Genomic DNA, 18,068 nt, shown 5'->3' on the forward strand with positions numbered 1-18,068 from the left:
CAAGCTGTTGACTCGCAGAAACTTGTCTTCTGACTCTGTTGTGGCTTTGGGTGTGCCAGACCTCTTCCTTTCAGAGTTTCCCCCAGTTTCTGAGTGAAACTGTACTCACTGACACCTTTTTTCACAATTTCTCTCTAGGAAAGACCTACATTTTTAAGTGTTTTTGTATAATTTTCAGTTTTTGGGTAACCTTACCTTTTTTTTAACCTCTAGCAGCTCACCACTTACCTTTGTACCATTTCAAGCTATTCATTGGACTTGAACTATATGAATGTGTCTATCTATGTATACAGTATCATTGTGTGTGTCTGTTTTGTGTGGACTGCTGTAATACCTTTTTACATGCTCTCTTGTAAAGCACTTACAAATATTATTATTATCCTGCAATGCTCTGAAGAAATCTAAAGTAATTTGAGGAAATGTTCTTCTGTTGGCCTAATAATCAATTCTGAAGATTGACGATATGAGATGATTAGTAATGCAGTTCATGCCAAATGTGCACAATACTTAGATCATGTAGGTTAAAAGACTATTTTCTTGCCTCTTTTTAGGTGGCAGGAATGAAAATGAGTCATCCTCACGATTGGTTAGTTGGTTTCAGAATGATGAAGACAGTTGGAGAACAATTAGATGCAAACATACATCCGGAGTAAAAAAAAAAGGTGTTGGACCAAATAACTAAATCTATAACAGCAGAGAAAAAGTCTGCACACTGTAGCTCCCAATGCAGGTATAATTTAATAGGATATCACAAGTGACCTTCTGAGCCTTCTCCTCTTCTTCAGACTGTCCCAAAAATGTACAATTGAATCATAAAACATACTTTAACACATTTTACACATGTACTTTCTTCAAAAGGCATTTAAAATAGCATTGCAAACTGAACAACACAAAGACACCCTTCCCACTCTGCCTTCCCCCCCCTACTATAAGCCTCATGTATGGTTAAAAACAACAAACAATTAGTTTTGCTCATTAAACACTTTTATATATAAACATAGATATTTTAGAACAGAAACGTTGTTCATTAACCACATAAGTAATGATGAAGATGTAAGATTATGCTACACTACACTACTTGGTCTAATTATTAATGGAAGTGGCTATGCAGTGTGTATGTGCATGTGTGCATCTTACTTTATAAGATATAGGCTAACTCAGTGAAAATGATGTCCAGATTTTGTATTGTATTTGTATTATTTAAGATGGCTTATTTAAAACGACGTGCATATAACATGGTCTGGAGCAGATGGATTTCATCCATCGTTATGTAACAGCATTTTGGCTGACATCCTGGCCTCATGACTGTGCATGAGGGAGAATGCTGTGAAAGCTGTTGAAGAGTGAAGGCTGCTGGTGTTGTGAGCCAAACCAAATTTGGGTCAGGCCGTCATCCCGTTCACCAGACTGCTATCATACTGTCACACTGGGGATGATGAGGGCTAATTTGTGTTTTGTGCAGCATTTCCGTGATGCCATGTTCACAGATGAAGTTTTCAAACAAACATTTTTGCAGCTGTTGTGAAGCGTTGGTCTGGAATGGCGTAGGGGTTGGCATACTTGGATAAATGATGATGAAGAACATACCTGTTGTCACAAGTTGTGATCGGATTAGTAGCTACAGTTGTTTTAATTCGGGCCCTCTGGTGAAGATACAGGAATTTGTCTTGCATCACACAGTGTACATTGCCTGCAGCACATCTTGATGTCACCTGACCTGAATGGAGTGGGGATGAAGTTGGTTATTCTTGGCCCACGCACTTTAGATTTTTCCTTCCGTTCAATTTACCTCGACTGCCCACAGGAAAAACCATTTTGGTAAAGTTAGATTGATTGAACCGACATCCAGCCAATCACATGCATTTGACCAGCCCACCCGGAAGAAGAGCAGAGCAGAGCAGAGCAATAAGGGGGCGGGGTGGAATGCGACAACTTTTTGAATGAACTGCAAGTCCGACCGATTTTAATTTTACTTTTTTCCAAGCAGGGAACACCTCAACACTTGTGTTTTGCAATGTCTGCTCATCTTCTCCTGGCTGTTTTGCTGTGTTGTGCAGGTAATGTGTGATATATGTGTGACATGTGACAGATATCTTGCTTTTGTTTCCCTCGCGGCGCGTTATTGGCGTGTTTGTTAAAAAATGGTTGAAAAGGCTTTATTGTAGCGTTTAATTGCGTGGTCGTCAGCGGCGAAGTAAAGCATCATTTTAAGGACTGTGTTGGGCTGATCGGGACCAAAAACCACTTTAAAAAATAGACTTCTGTCATCCGCTTTATGTTTACTTTTGGTTCAAAGTGTTTTGAAATCACAGATGATTGAAGCTCACTCACCTGATCCAAGAAGTTTTGGTTCAATACAAACACTGTCGTCTCGTGTTAACAGCCCAGCACCAACATTACAAGTGCGGCCTACTAATATTACAAGCAGGTTGTAAAAAAAGAAAAAGCATTTTTTCATCTTTCACTCTAAATAATCTCATCTGCAGTTATTGCCTAAATATGTATTAAATCACGTACCAGCACCATGATAAGGATGAATGGAGAGGCCTTAACAAAACCATAAGTTCTGCACTGGAATGAAAATGTCAAATGAGAACATAGTTGGCTTTAGTTTTATAGTTGGAGAAGCCAGATTTCAATTTAGCGTGTTTCCTTAATCTCTGATAATATCTCGGTAATTTTATGTATTCCTAATACAGTAAATATGTTTCAAATAGCCTATGGACTATAATGAGTACTTAGATTAAAGTCTATACTGTGATAATATGATCTGAAATTCAAGAAATGTTTGGACGTGTTATCAGGAAAATGAATAATGAGTATTATTACTGACATATTAATGTGTGAGCAACTTTTTGATGCTGTGGCTGGGCCAGGTGGAGTTAATTTGGACAACTTAATATGCTCTGTGGTTGTTTAGATATAAAACCTGACTGTGTAATTAGCTGTCAGATACTGTGAATATGAATGGCCGGCTTCAGAGTATTGCATTACATTGTTGACATTTTATTACTGAAACAAGCAGTACTTGAACACCCATGCTGTAAGGATTGTGTATGTACTTTAAACAATGAGGAACGCTGCCCGTCACCTGATACTTGTTTCACATTGCTTTATTCAGACTGTCTTCCAGTAAGTTGAGATATCCTTCTCATGTTTCACATAAACTGTCATGTGTTAAGGCCTGTCTCTGAAAGGAGCTGACAATAGCATTTTCACACAGTATTACTACCATTATTTAGGGTCATGACCGTTATGACTGTGTTGTTGATCTCAGAGAAGTCAAGTGTCTACGGTTTAGTCACACACATGTTGAGCAAGCATGTACAGTAACTTGGTGCGAGGGTAGTTGTCGTAAGAATTTCATTGTCACAAGGGCGACTGCTATAACGTGTAGCACAACCACATCCTGTCTTGCACTATATCTTGGTACAACTTTTGCCATGAGAACTCATAAAATAGTGTTTTGAGTCTAGTATTTAGTGGTGGGCTGGTGTGTGTGGGGGGGTGTGTATACTTATATGAGTGAATTTGTTAATTTTTTTGTTCATTATTTGAATGTTGACCTCCTCAGACCTCGCTTTGCTATGACTATCATGTAGATTACATTGCAAAATTCTTTAAACTGTTTCTTCTCTACAAAATTCCTGTTGTTTATAACACACTGAACACACAACACTTAACTTATAGACACATTAGCATGCTGTGTTGATACATATTTGGTGATGTAGTGAGTATTTTTTGCAGCAGGACGGGGTGTGTGGCATTCAGTGAAAATAAACTGCAGTGATGTTCATGATAATGAATGAACGTGTCATCCAGTGGTTTGGCTCATTGATGTGTTTTTAATAGTTTTAACAATGGAGCTCTATGGCAGAGAGGAATACAAACATCAGCATGCTAATATTTGCTAGTTAGCGCTAAACAACATTTGTTTTGCAGTTATTTGGTTTTAAACACTTTGATGATGGAGATGAAAAGTTAATGCATCTGTCTGACCAGATTTAATGGTTATCCATACAAATATCATGAGACATTTCCCTATAAACAACAAATGTCAACCTGCTGGTGGCGCTAGAGGAAGAGTTAGAGGATCACCAAAGTCATCTGGCTTTATCCTCTTGGGACCATTAATGTCTTAACAAAATTTCATAGCAATATTGACCATTGGCCAGTGTTGACATCCTAGAATAGCATGACTAAAAATAAAAGGAACACTTCTACACAGATTGCATAACCTTTGTTGTGACCAGTTCGACCAACAGCCATTTGAATAATTTTCAGAGACCAAAAAGGGAACTGAAATTCTGCTTTTTTATGATGTGACGTCTCCCAACATCACACTATTACAACAGCCAGACAGTCTTCAGCCACAGACTGTTCTTTGGCCACACATTGTTACCACGTTTACTGACAAGTAAATTGTTTGGGGATGGTCCAGTACTGTGTTTCCAGTAACTTTTTAGAGCTTCATTACTGACAACAGCTGCAGATTGCACCTTGAAGTGAAACTGATGAGAGATTAAACTAACACAGGTAAAGTTAAGGGCCATAAAAACTAAACAGTGAGTTGAAAGATGCTGTAAAACATGATGACTCATGACTTATTAGACACATAGATGTATACAGTCTGCCATCTTTAAATAGTTTTGTTAATATCATCAAACCCCATGAAAACACCAAAACCACCAATGTGTTTTATTTGTGTTAACCTCTGACTTCCTTGTCTGTGACTCTCAACCTAAAGCCAATTTGGTTACTACTGAAGAAAACGCCAGATTATGTTTTAAAATGGCTCATTAAGTTCCAAAAAACAGCTTCGCACTGTAGTTTTTAGAAACATTATTTGAAAAGGAGCTAATAGTGTATCTGTTGGGGACTATTTTCAGCTGTGGATTAATACATATTTGGTGCTCTAGTAAATATTTACAGTAACAGGAAGGTGTATGTTGGTTGGTTTGTATAAAATAAACTACAGTAATGAAGGAACATGTCATTCAGTGGCTCTCTGGTGTTTTTTTAATAGTTTTTGGACAACGACAGAGCTCTACAGCACAGTGGAATAAGATAATATCAGGCTTTGGATATACAGATAATACATAGGATCAATACATTGTTAATTTTTGACTTTTTGTGGGATTTGACATTAATAAAATAGAAAATATTGCTAACACCTCCAATGTTTTGTGTGTTTTGTTTTTTTTTTCTATGTGCAGCTTTGGCAAATAGCAAGAAGATCCCGGCCTTCGCTGGCCAAACAGTTCTACTACCATGCCACATCACCGTCAGCGATGACCTCCCGACAGTCGAGTGGTCTAAGGAAGGTCTGGCCCAACCCAACATCGCCTTCTTGTACCGCGATGGCTGTGAGACCCACGCAATGAAGAACCCAGTCTTCCAGTATAGGACGCACCTCATCATGAACGAACTGAAAAATGGAGACGTCTCGCTGATGATTTCCATTGTGCAGTTGTCTGATGCAGGAAAATACATATGTAAGACACTCCAGGGGAGCAGCCAACAGGTTGTAGCAACTCTGGAGCTCGTTGTCCGTAAGTCAAGTCAAGGTTATTTATCATGTTGATTTTATCGGCTTTGCATCATAGTTTCATAAAAAACACCTGTTTTAGTTATGGGACAGGGTTCGCTGCTTTACTGGTGAGGGACATTCAGTGGTTTATCATTAAGGAAAGTATTCCTTTAACTTTTCCTGAAGCCTGTTTAACCTTCATAATATGTATGAGCTTATCTTTTGACTAAGGATTGAATAAAAATGTTGGTTGGGAAATTCAATGGTTATATAATATAACAATTGCATAATTCTTGTCTTTGTAGGTGCAGTTCCTGAGCCAAAACTCTCAATCATTTCAGTTAAGGGTGGTGAAGTGACTCTACAGTGTGGAGTGGACTGCTGTCAGCCAGAGCCTGAGATAATGTTTGTGGATGATAATGGTCACACCATCAGTGCAGAAAACCCACGGAGAAACCCGTCAGGGAGATGTTTCAACATCACAAGGAGAGTGACTGTGCCAACTACAACCAACAGGTTTAATTTCAGTTTTATCTTCTACAAGAGATGTTCATAGCTATCTTTCATTATAAGTAGTCATTAACTTTAGTTACCTGGCTATATCAATATAAATGTAATCAGTCTATCAGTTCTAAGCAATAATCTATTTCCAGGTTTAAAGTCTCTTGCACATTAAACAGTGGAGTGAATCATATTTATGTACAGATACCGATGTGACAGTAAAAATCTCCACCTAAAATGCTAAAGATGTTCAGGATGTCCGCTTGTGGAGAAATACCTTGTGAAGTGATTCACTCGTGTCCCATAGGAAATTAATGGGGCAGAAGGATCGTTTTACAGCCAAGTAAAACATAGAACCAACACATCCTTATAATTAAATGACTGCATATAATTCCTGCACACCAGAACGACCCATTGTAGTTTATCATGCTGCTTAACAAGGTTTTATGTCGGGACGCTGTGGTTAAGGTCTGGTTAGGATTATACACAAAAAACACTTCAGTTTGCATCGGGGAAAGATCATGGCTTGGGTTAAAATGACCACTTGTAATGTGGTTCCTGCTTCCTTTAAAATTGTGAGGCTTTCATTGTGAACAGCATGAAGCGATTAAAAAGAAAAACTCACAGTTGGAAACATGATACTCAAAGTTGGGAAGGGTAGCACTTTTTGCTATCTAAGTAGCCATCCAGCATGCCTTCTCCTAATGTGGCAGATTGTCATTTCATATTGATGGCTGAACTGTTTCACTTCCCCCGAGTCATATTTACTACGGCCACTAGATGGCGTAAACGTAGCTCTATAGGTCCTTTTTACTGGCTGAATTTTAGACCTGTCTTTTTTTCTTGTGAGGACGCTGCATAGAACACATGGGGATTTTGGCACACAGACTTTAGTCCGATAAAATACATAAAACTTAAAATATTAAGGTGGTTTATGGTACCATGAATGTTGGTTTAATTGTGTTTATATTGTTGTTTTTTTTAAGTTTCTAAAGAATCTTTTCACGATATTAAAATGGTATAAAATAATATTTCCCTGCTGAGAAGGTGATTTATCAACAGTAATCTAAAACTTATCAATCTATCTTTTCATCGCAGCGTCACCTGCAGAGTTCACCATCCGGAGATAAACCAGACCAGGGTCAAAGGAATCAACATACCAGGTATGCGGGTGTAGCAATCTATCCTGTATCATCTAGATTAACTAAAACCTAAATTGACTTATTTCTTAAACCCTTTCTGCCATACAGTTTATTTTATTTATACTACTACTATTACTGGATGGTTGTTTTATTCATGATAATCATATGACAATAATTTTTGTCCAGTTTGGCCATAAATGTAGCATTTAGCAAAAGTGATTTGTTAGACAAGACAGAAAAATAGAAAATAGGCAAAGATCCACAGTCATTGTTTTGTATATCTTTAACCTTATGTGTTTTAAATATGTTTAAAATGTGGGAAAAAATAGATTTGGTGATGTATTTTGGTCATTAGTGTCTGTTCTAACACTGCTCAAAGGTGATGGTCATTTTAGACAAAAGCATCTGCCAAATGAATAAATGTGACTGTATAACATAAAATGTCTGTATTTGACTGATTCTCTACATGTGTGATCCATTTCTTCACATTTTATCACATTTCATTCATGGCACTGACTTTCTTTCTAATTCAGAAGCAGAGTAAACGTTTCTGGCACAACTTCATCTGCTTCTAATGTGCATGGCGAAGGGAAAACATCTAAATAGGCCAAAACTCCCGCGACATTTGTAGTATATAGAGAAACTTTGTTTTTAGATCAACTTTTTTTGGCTTCTAGCCTTCATCAGGTTAACTTCCTAATTCATAAACGTAAGGAGGAGAGTCCACCGACTTAAAAGTGTAAATGTCAGATGTAAATTCTTAGTTTGGTAAAAGTGCACGGACTGAAAAACCTGCAGTGTTTGACAGAAAGCAGCTCAAAATAATCTGACAACAAATGATTTGGGTGAAAATATTTATGACAGATCATACGATGTACTTCTTTATGTGATATTAGATAATGTACGTATGTCAGTGTGATCTCATATCATCATCTCATCATCATATAATTATTTCAGCTGTCTTCACGGAGTCCTGCGCTCTATCCATCGGCATCACTGTTCTACTGACCATATGGTTTTTTGTCTGTGGATTAGGCTTTGTTGCCTTTTTACGGAAGAAATTCGGTAAGTCTGTCAACATTTTTCTTATTAAGAGGAGATGGAAACTTGTTTAATGTCTAACCTCATTGTGTCCGGGTTTATTTTGGCATGTAGAAGAGGTTGTGTTTATTGTCTGCCACAGTGTCTTTTTAGACGTTTGCACTGTGTGGCGCCAAACTTGAAAACTCAGATCAGGTCCCATCTCAGTTAGGAAAAATGAAAGTACAAAATTGTTGTCTTTCTGGTTGTACACTGACCTTTTGGAGAACCTAACATTTTTTAGAAACTTAGCTTAGAAAAGCTCAGACAAAACACCCTTGTTGTTAGTGAGTAGTTCTTAGGAAGCTTCACATCACATTGGGAAAGGAAAACCACCAAATCCTCAGAGTTAGTACTGGAGAACATTTGAATTGACTGTAATAATCCAAAATCAAAGTAGTTCAAGTTGTTGTAACTTTCCAGCAAAGAAAAGTGATGCTCTCTAAACCGTTTGTAGAGCTATTAATGGTGTAGGAAATATTAGGTACAAACTGCAAGAAGGGTAAAATAACACTTTCATAAATGTCAGATACGAGGCAAATCCTAACAGAAGATCCTTTTTTTTGTATTCACACAGTGGAGAAACAAAAAGACACAGCTGATGACTTCCGATCTGGATGCGGTGATGTTGTTGGTCAGCAGAACCAGCCTACGATTGACGATAGTGTTCCCAGAATGTCACCGGACACTCCAAAACCTGATAACCTTCCCCCTGACTACAGCCCTAAGGCAAAAAGGTTTTCTGATGTCAAGAATCCAAAACCAGCGGCCACGACCAAAAGCAACCCTCCAAGATCTCGTGATTTACCCCTGAACCATGATTCAAAACCTGGCCCATTAAGTCAAACTGGTAGTTCAGCACTCGCCCCTTTGATCCAAAGATGCAGTCCAAATATTTTGACAGATGATGCTGCTGTGTCGCCCGTTTCTTCTTCAGCCAGCACTTCAGGGGAAGGACATTTGGTTCGTTCGAAGAGCGTTTCTGAGTCTCGGTCTGGTCAAAACATCTACCGGTTCCAACGTAGAAATACATTCTCAGTTAACCGATACGCTCCACTGGAAAATTTACCTGAAGAGTAAGAGCTGTTGCACTAATGTGAATAGAGATCATGGCGATATGATTGGGTATATTTCTATTTGGAAAAATTGAGGAAAAAATTACAGTTTGAGGGGAATGAGGTGAGGTATAATGCCCAGGTGAGTGGGGAACCATTTCACAATGCTGTACTGTACCAAACCAAGTTGCTGCCAGTAATTATCTGCTTTGGCTTCTATTGGCGCTTTTCCACTACACAGTTCCAGCACGACTCGCCTTGACTCGCCTCGAATAGCCTCGGTTCTTTTTGCGTTTCCACTAGGGAAAGTACCTGGTACCTGGTACTTTTTTAGTACGTGCTCTGGTGAGGTTCCAAGCGAGCCAAGCCACGCCACTAAAATGTGACGTCGTCACACTGCTGGCCGCTGATTGGTCAGAAGAGTTGTCGCTGGAAAAGTCATGAGCCGTCCGGCATTTTTAAATACCAGCAGCAGCGTTACAACCATAGTTACAGCTATACGGCTCAATTTTCTTGCTTTGTGTGAGACAGAAAGCCACATACAGCAGCAAGTACACCACTGCCTCAATGTCCTTCATTGTTTATGTGTTTTGTGTCGTGTATAAAAAAAGTCACAGCAGTTTCGCGGAGCCATGCTATGACGACCCCGCCCACGTTGAGTAGGTACTTTTTTGTAATGGAAAAGGTCTGTCCTGGAACCGTACCGAGGCGAGGCGAGCCGAATCGAGGCGAGTCGTGCTGGAACTGTCTAGTGGAAAAGCGCCATATGTTAATGATCAAACTGCTCCCCTATCACTATGTATCTAGAACCAGGCTACAACAAGAACATGGTAGTGAATAGGCTTTAAAATCAAGGCTAACGATAGCTGGTTAGCTAGCCAGCACCATTGATTATTTAAACTAAAAACAAGAAATGTAACAAACACCTAGACACTGTTTTTATGGACATCTGGGAGTCTGAGTGGTTGTCCTACAAAGACAGTTTGAATTACAGACGTTTACAAACACCCATGAACTACCCATGAAGATAATGAAACCAAGTGAACAATCAGGTGTTTGTATTGAAGGTTTTAGTAGCAGATATTTCAAAACTTAGGCAAATAAAAATAAAAAAGTCAGTCAAGGAGATAATGGGAATCCTTTTAGACTGTTTTATTTGCAATTAATCATGCTTGTCTACATGAAAATCAACCTTTTTTTTCTTTATTGCTTTTAAAACAACAAAAATGAGGCAAAAGCAGTGACCTTAACAAGCATCTCATTGTCTTAGTACCGCCCAGATATCACCGGTGTGTTAAACTGTTGGGATGGACTATGCTGCTCATGCTAACAATTCGGTGCTTGTGTAGAAGTGAAAAACACAACACATCCTTTTGCACTAAAGAACTTTCCCTGAGAAAGACCTAACTAAGAGTATAGAAGTGTGTAGACATTTTAAATTGTTTCTATACACTTAAATGGACTCAGGTTAGATTGATTTACATGAAAAAGTCAAAGCACTTTATTCGTGTAATATAAGCTCCTGTTATTGCACATTTTTTAAAATATATTTTTTAATTGTTACATGCAAAACCTTTATTTCAAAAAATGTGTGCACCTTTTACATGTAAATTACGGTATTTACAATTATGCCAATGAAATGTTTGTATGTTTTTAAAGCTTTCCTTTTGTATACTCTGCACTACTTCACACATTTCATTTCATTTTTTTAAGAACTTTTTTATTTTTTATTTTGTTGCTTTCAAACTTTGTACATTGTATATCTAACGGGGTAAAGGGATTTAGTCACAAACTTTTTTAAAAACACTTTTCATTGGTTAGATTTGTGATTTGGTTGAGTTTTTAGATTTATCAGCATTAACTGCATTAGCTATGAGTTCATGCAAGAGCTGATTTTAAGCCCCCCTTCTTCATTGTAAGGTTTTAAATGGGTTGGCTTCTTCATATATCTCCAGCCTTAATTTTCCACATACTACATGATTTTTTTCACATTTTGGTAACTTAATTGTTCCTTTATTTAATAAAAAACACTTTTGGTGGTTGAGCTTCTGCCCACTTGGAATAGTTTACCACTTCAGTTTACTGACCTTTTTTTTTATTTTTATTTATTTAAGTTTCACTAGCTGGGAACCCAAATCACTAACTGTTTGCTTATGGCTTCAAAGACCGAGGTTATTCCTATCGATGCGTTTTGTGTTCCATCTCATGTTACATTAATGTTTTTTTAATGCTGTATGTCTGTTTCATGAGAAGCACTTGTTGTATGTAATGTTCTTTGTTGTAAAGCAGTTTCAGCTGCCATTCTTCCATGAAAGGTGCTATACAAATAAAGACTTTACTAACTTAAACCTTGTTGTAAATTACGTGTGTGTATTATGAATAATAGGCTACTGTGTGCTTTTTTTCCTATTGTCGTTTCTATTGACTTTTAATACTAAAAAGCATCTGATTACCATTTAATTATTTCCTATGACGCGACATTGTATTCTCAACTTTTCATTGGTTATTGTGTCGTGTATTCTAGTCAGCATCTTTTATACTCATTTAATGAAATATGTTATACCAATAAAATAGCCTTGCCTTAAAAAAAAATTAATTAAACATTTTTTATAAAATAAATGTATGCATTCAAGCATTCACATGCTCTCACATAATTTTTTTGGCAACCCAATGGATAAAACCATTATCATAGAATCCATATAAAAAAATCAGTTACACAATATCACAGTTATCACAGTACTGCTCTTCTTCTCATCTTAATCCTTCCTAAATAAGGCAGTCCAATTATTGTCTAAACGTATTTAACAGATTTTTTTATATAATATATATATAATATAATGTCATTTTATACAATCCCATGTCAATATAATTGCATGCTGGCATGCAGAGGCTTGAGATTAATAAATATAAAATGACATTAATAATCCTCCAATTAGACAGATGTATAATGCAAGGACAGGATGTTCATTAAACCCATAGTGTCTTCTCTTGTGCAGTGTAACATTTTGAGAAATGTTAATGTTTAAAAGCTCAACTTTCTAGTAAATTGACTGTGAAGGTAGAGTATATTATTATTATAAGGTAGAGGAGGTAAAGTGGTAGGTCAAGTATACATTTTTTTTTTTTTACAAAAATGTGAATTTATAATACTCTTCAATATGAAGTAACTTAATGTAAAAACAAACAAAACAAATCTCAACATGTACAAAATACACTAAATGAAATAAGAATGGTTAACATTGCTTAGTTACAATACTGATAATCTGCAAAGTCTATTAACTGCATGTATAGGTAGAGCAAAAAACAACCAATCATCTGTATTGATTGAAACTGGACTACCAGTGATCTCCATCCCAACCCAAACTAACCCCAGCACTGAAAAACATGCTGGGAAACATGTCCTCCTTGTAGATGTGAGCTGGGCAGTAGCTCAAGATCGAGTGATGATTGTCAGTGTTTCGATTTAATGGGCTTCTTGTCATCCCACTTCCCTGTGTTACTTCCGACCGTGCTACCTAAACAACAAAAATAGATTTGTCAGTGCCTGCCAAAACAATCATTAAAACTAATTGGTTAAAAGCCCTTTAGCGTAGAAGTTATAAAGTGGCAGGTTTTAAAGAAGACACAGCTTCTTTTGTGCACGTAATGTACTACCATAATCAAAATTTATGGCGTTACTAAAACTTAAAATGTATTTATAATAAGGAAAAGGATGAGACTTACCAGTAGTATGCATGGTTATATGACCATGATGATGAGGATGCTGACAACAGCAATACTGGCGCCCATGTTAGAACCTGAAGGAGTGTAAAAAAGATTAAGATCGAGACTACTGCTTTATGGCATGCTTGCAAAATAACATCCAACATCCATTATCCCACTTTTTTCCCTTTCATCTGTAGCTTTCATTTGTAATATTAAGCCCAGTTAGTTTTCCCAGAGAAGAAGCAAACATATTTACATACTGGAAATATCCTGGTTTACTGGTTTTTATTGTAATAATCTCCCGAGATCTCAAGATATTAACTCACATGAATCAGTTGGTGACCTATGCTTCTCTTTGTCTTCTGTGGATTAAAAATGAAGAGAAATGTCAAATTCCTCCATTTGGACTCAAAACAAATAAAGTAAATAAAAATGTGTGTTGGTGTTAGACATTTAGTGTTAACCCTTTATAGGGCACTCATTGAAATACTTGTAAATTAAAACTTTCAACCCAAGGGAGTGATTGGGGGGTATAACATGACTTTTTGGCTTTTGCGACTTTTTGCAACAAAATGTTTCATCTTTATGTTGCAAATCAAGGTCAATGAAGTTACCTTAAATGGTTTCTTCGTCAGTGTAGAGTAACACATTTTCCAAATAGTGTATATATAAAATATCCACATGGTTCTACAACCTCACAGAGAGGCATGGGGAGTTATTCGCCCGATAAAGGGTAAAGATATCCAAAAATGTGACACAAACTAAACATTTTTGATCAAGTATTATCAACTGACTCACCAACAACGAGGGTAATATATCCTCTCTTGAGGTCACTATGCAGTTTGGGAAGGAAGCACGAATAATTCCCTGCATCAGTCTTTTTTACGGCCGAGATTTTTAATGAAATGTTTCCACTTTCCATCCTCTCGTGGAAGAGCGACGTCCTGCCTCTGAATTCTTCGTCTTGTAGAGAGATATCGTCATTTCTATTTCGGTAGACATGTACCAAGGTGGCGTTCAGGCTCCATTCAGTAGTCAGGGTGATCACATTGATTGGAGGCTCCACGTAGCAAGGCAGGATGACATCCTGGCCATCGACGGCTATAAGGGGTTGATGGGGACACTGTACCCTGGTATCCTTCTCGTATCCTCCTGGGAAAACATAAAGAACAGTATATATCTACTAGAATATATTTTCATGGTTTACGGTTTTAAAAATGTGTTACTATTTTATCTTAGATAGCATTTTTTGTTAGAACTACCTGGACATGGTTCAGTGACATGAAATGATAACCTGCCTCCGAGTTTCTGCTCAATTTTCAATCCTGCCTCTTAAAAGGAAACATAGTGATTCTCCGTCATTTATTTACAGTTATAATGATGGATATCTATTTTAAACAAGGTCAAAGTTGCAGAACCTGAGGTGAACATATGTAGAAATGCTTCCTGCAAGTTAAAAGCTCTGAATGCTTTGCTTGGGGCATTTTCTGCCAATGAGCTGATGTTAGCCCACAGTGACTTTTGATTTGAAACATTTTGATCTTATCCTTTAATCAATGAGTATTTCACTCTATGGTAAAACCTCATAGTTGTTGTTCATTTTATTTGCTTATTGGTTACAAGTTTCAGTCCCTGGCTCAGCTTGAAACTCACTGAACAATGCCCTCTACAGGCGTTATGACCCTTTTAATCAGAAATGGGAAATCCCAATAAGAAATTGCTGAATAAGCCTGAGAATAGGAGGGTTTTTTTTTTCTCAAAAGCCCCAAATCCATTTTTTATTATCATATTTATTATCTGGTTAATTATTTTTTTCTGAATAGTGACTTCAACCAGCTGCTGACTGAGTTTATAACATTGTTATTGAGAGTGAAACTTATGAAGACATTTCAGTTGAGGCAGAGTTACAGCGTGATAAGCAATTAAAAATGTACTAATTAATATCAAATATAATATATGGGATTTTTTTTTTGTTTTTCCTTTTGATCTAACTCCTTATTGTCATCTATTTATTTATTTCTATGTGAATTGTTTTGGGGAAATTGTTGATAAGGACCAAAATAAAACACTACGACTATAGCTACTAATAATAATGCAGTAAAATGTACCTGTCAATATTAGGGCTTGGGAGCATTAACGAGTTAATTCTGATGCGATTCATTGCAGAGTATATGCCGCTTTAATTATAACTATTTAATCACGTTTCATATGCGTGCTGTTTTGTCCCTGATATGAAGATGTTTGTAGTTTATCCGTCACAGTTATGGATATCATATCAGATAAACACCACTTGGATTTTGAAATGGCTCGTTTCACTTTAAAAAATAAAACACCCACACGGCTCAGTGTTGACAAGTCACCAATAATATGTAGTTTGTGTCAACCGGATTAAATCCTTCCGGTACCACCTGCAAGCCAAACACACAAATGGGACTAACCCAAAACAGACCAGCTGACCAAAACCTCGCCAAAGCCCTATTTGAGTATAGCTCGCTGCTATTGATGCTGCTCCCACTACGTCTGTTGCCAAATGACGGCAATTGATTGAAAACCAGTGAACATCGTGGAGGACTGTGGTTTAATTATTATTCTGCTGGGATGTTCAGCTCCATGGAACAGTTGTGACTTGCATATAAAGGACAAGTTTGGAGAAATGAATGTGGCATTAACCGGGGATCATTGGACGTCCAAATACTTACTTTTTTAAATTGAATTTGATTGGACTTAAAACATGTCTTGTGTGCAGGATAATACAATTAGCTATTGAAATCAAGAGATTAATCGAGATCATGAAAATTGACAGGCCTAGTAAACAACGTTACCACGCCCCTCCTCACCACCTTTTATATTTGGTATTCCCAATTATTGCAATCTAAAGTGTACAAATAAGACAGAAAAAAAGCGAAGTTATAGCCTATTTCTGGAAAGGGATCCTTGGTGACTTACAGACCCATTACTGCACTTTAAAGCAGGAAATACTTAAAAATGGTTAAAAAAACAACAACAAAAACAACGAGTAATGACACATTTCTGTTAATGGTAAAACGACTGTAGGCTTACCTGTGCAATTCACCACGCAGACGATGCTGAAGACCATTATTGGAGCCAACATCATGGTGAGATTAAAGGATTGAATCTGCGTAAACAGGAGACAGCTACACAACTGTCCAGCTCCTCACGGGCAAAATGAAAGTAATAAGTGTCATCTGTGCTCATTGGAAGAAAAGGAACAGGGAGGGCACAGTGGAAATACCCTGCAATTTATCCTGATGTCACTTTAGCTTTACTGGTTGGATTAAAATAAAACACTACTACAAGTTAAAGTCCTGATTCTAAAATGTTTCCTCCACAAGTCCACAAGTGCAATCAGCAATTTGTAGTTAAAGTATAAAAACAACTATAATTATCCACACTGGCTTATTTTAGAGTGTTATGTTATTATGGCATATTATTATATTGTCTACTTTTCATAATTAAAAATACATTAACAGTATTTTAAAGCTGTAGTTCATCAGTGTGGAGCCAATTTGAGATACTTGAGTAGTTGAATAGTAATCGTACTGCATTATATTATGTGCTTATCAATTTTTTACATAAATAAATGAGACTATTTAAACAGTTAGAATATTAAAATATATAATTTTATGTCAAATAATAATCTAAGGCAACCCGGTGGACTGATGGTTAAAGTGTATCTCAAATGACTGCAACATTTATGGTTGAATGTTGTGTTACATGATGAAATGACCCATTGATTTTCTTGTTTTGTGTCTCAGTTAATTTGATGGTTGTTTTGATTTTTTTTTTTAAATCACTTTACACCACCAGAGGTCAGTAGAGCACTTTTATGTCCAGAAGCTGAGATTTCCCAGAGTTGGTATCAAATCAAATCAACCATATTTAATCAAGTGATACAGCTGTTATTCAGCACATGATGTCATCTCAGTTTATATAATGATGTCATCTAAGTTCATTACAGACCTAATGGGGGCCTTCATATTCACATAAAACCGAAACTGAAAATGTGAAGCACTTTTTTCACACTTTCCTCTCTCTCTTTAGAAGCAAGTTATCATCACAGTTGAAAATGTTTGATTTTATATTTATTTTTCTGTTGTAATATAGTTTTTCTGTGTTTAGTGTTCAACGGGTAAAGATGTCATTACAGTTTCTGGACAGAACACCAAGTAGAGCACATCCCCATTTGTGTCCAGTTCTCATATTTCACTTTCACATGCTCTGATGTCTGGGACTAAAAATAATGTTCTTACAGAAGCATTCACTAATAAATGTAGTTTAAAGGGCTTCTGAATCTGAACTGACTGAACAATATGAATTAGAAGCTTTTCTGGTCAAAGTCTGCAAACCATCTGGGGTTAATTTCGGTTGCAGTGAGGAGGCTATGATGTGTTAAACTGAGATATTGTTTTTAATTGATGTGCTTCTTGCAAATAGAGCACAAACTCCCACATACAATACAGGACTGGATACTTTTACAACCTGGTGATACGTGTTTCAGTCAGCTGATATCAGCTACAATAGATGTTGAGCAGCTCAACCTAAGAACAATATAACTACTATATATATATATTTAATTGTATGATAAAGTCTGTATTATATTGTTAAATGATTCTTGCAATGCTTTAAAGTTTCTGTTTGCAGTGGCTATTGCAACTGTCTGTAATATGATGGTCAGCAAATCAGATTTATATTGCTTAAAATAAACTTATTAGATTAATTTGAGTATGGAAAGGGTTGTTTTTTACATTATTGTCACAAAAGAAGCATTAATATTAGACTGGAGCCCTGGCCTTTGGCTTGCAGAGATCTTTTTTTACATAAGTTACTCAATTTTTGGAACTTTGACGATGTTTAGCATAAATATCTTACATCATAACAGTGTATAGATGATAGAAAAACACAAATCAATCATATGTTCCCTCATAGAGCTTTTAAGTTGATCTCCAAACATATTAGAAGTTATAAAAAACAATGTTGACCTCTTCAATGGAATTTAAACCACACTATAGCTCTCACTCTTCTTTGTAGGGTTTG

General features: G+C 36.7%; 1 protein-coding gene across 1 annotated transcript; it reads left to right on the forward strand.

The window, feature by feature from the left end:
• The first annotated feature begins 1,935 nt into the window (after positions 1-1,935).
• Positions 1,936-9,333, forward strand: LOC134006319 (butyrophilin subfamily 1 member A1-like). The gene is made up of 6 exons (XM_062445405.1): positions 1,936-2,057; positions 5,217-5,552; positions 5,836-6,046; positions 7,130-7,194; positions 8,131-8,238; positions 8,831-9,333. The coding sequence occupies exons 1-6, from the start codon at positions 2,015-2,017 to the stop codon at positions 9,331-9,333; spliced, it is 1,266 nt and encodes a 421-aa protein (XP_062301389.1). The 5' UTR covers positions 1,936-2,014.
• The last annotated feature ends 8,735 nt before the right edge of the window (positions 9,334-18,068 follow it).

Source organism: Scomber scombrus, chromosome 23 (assembly GCF_963691925.1).
Source record: "Scomber scombrus chromosome 23, fScoSco1.1, whole genome shotgun sequence".
Classification (NCBI taxonomy): domain Eukaryota; kingdom Metazoa; phylum Chordata; class Actinopteri; order Scombriformes; family Scombridae; genus Scomber; species Scomber scombrus.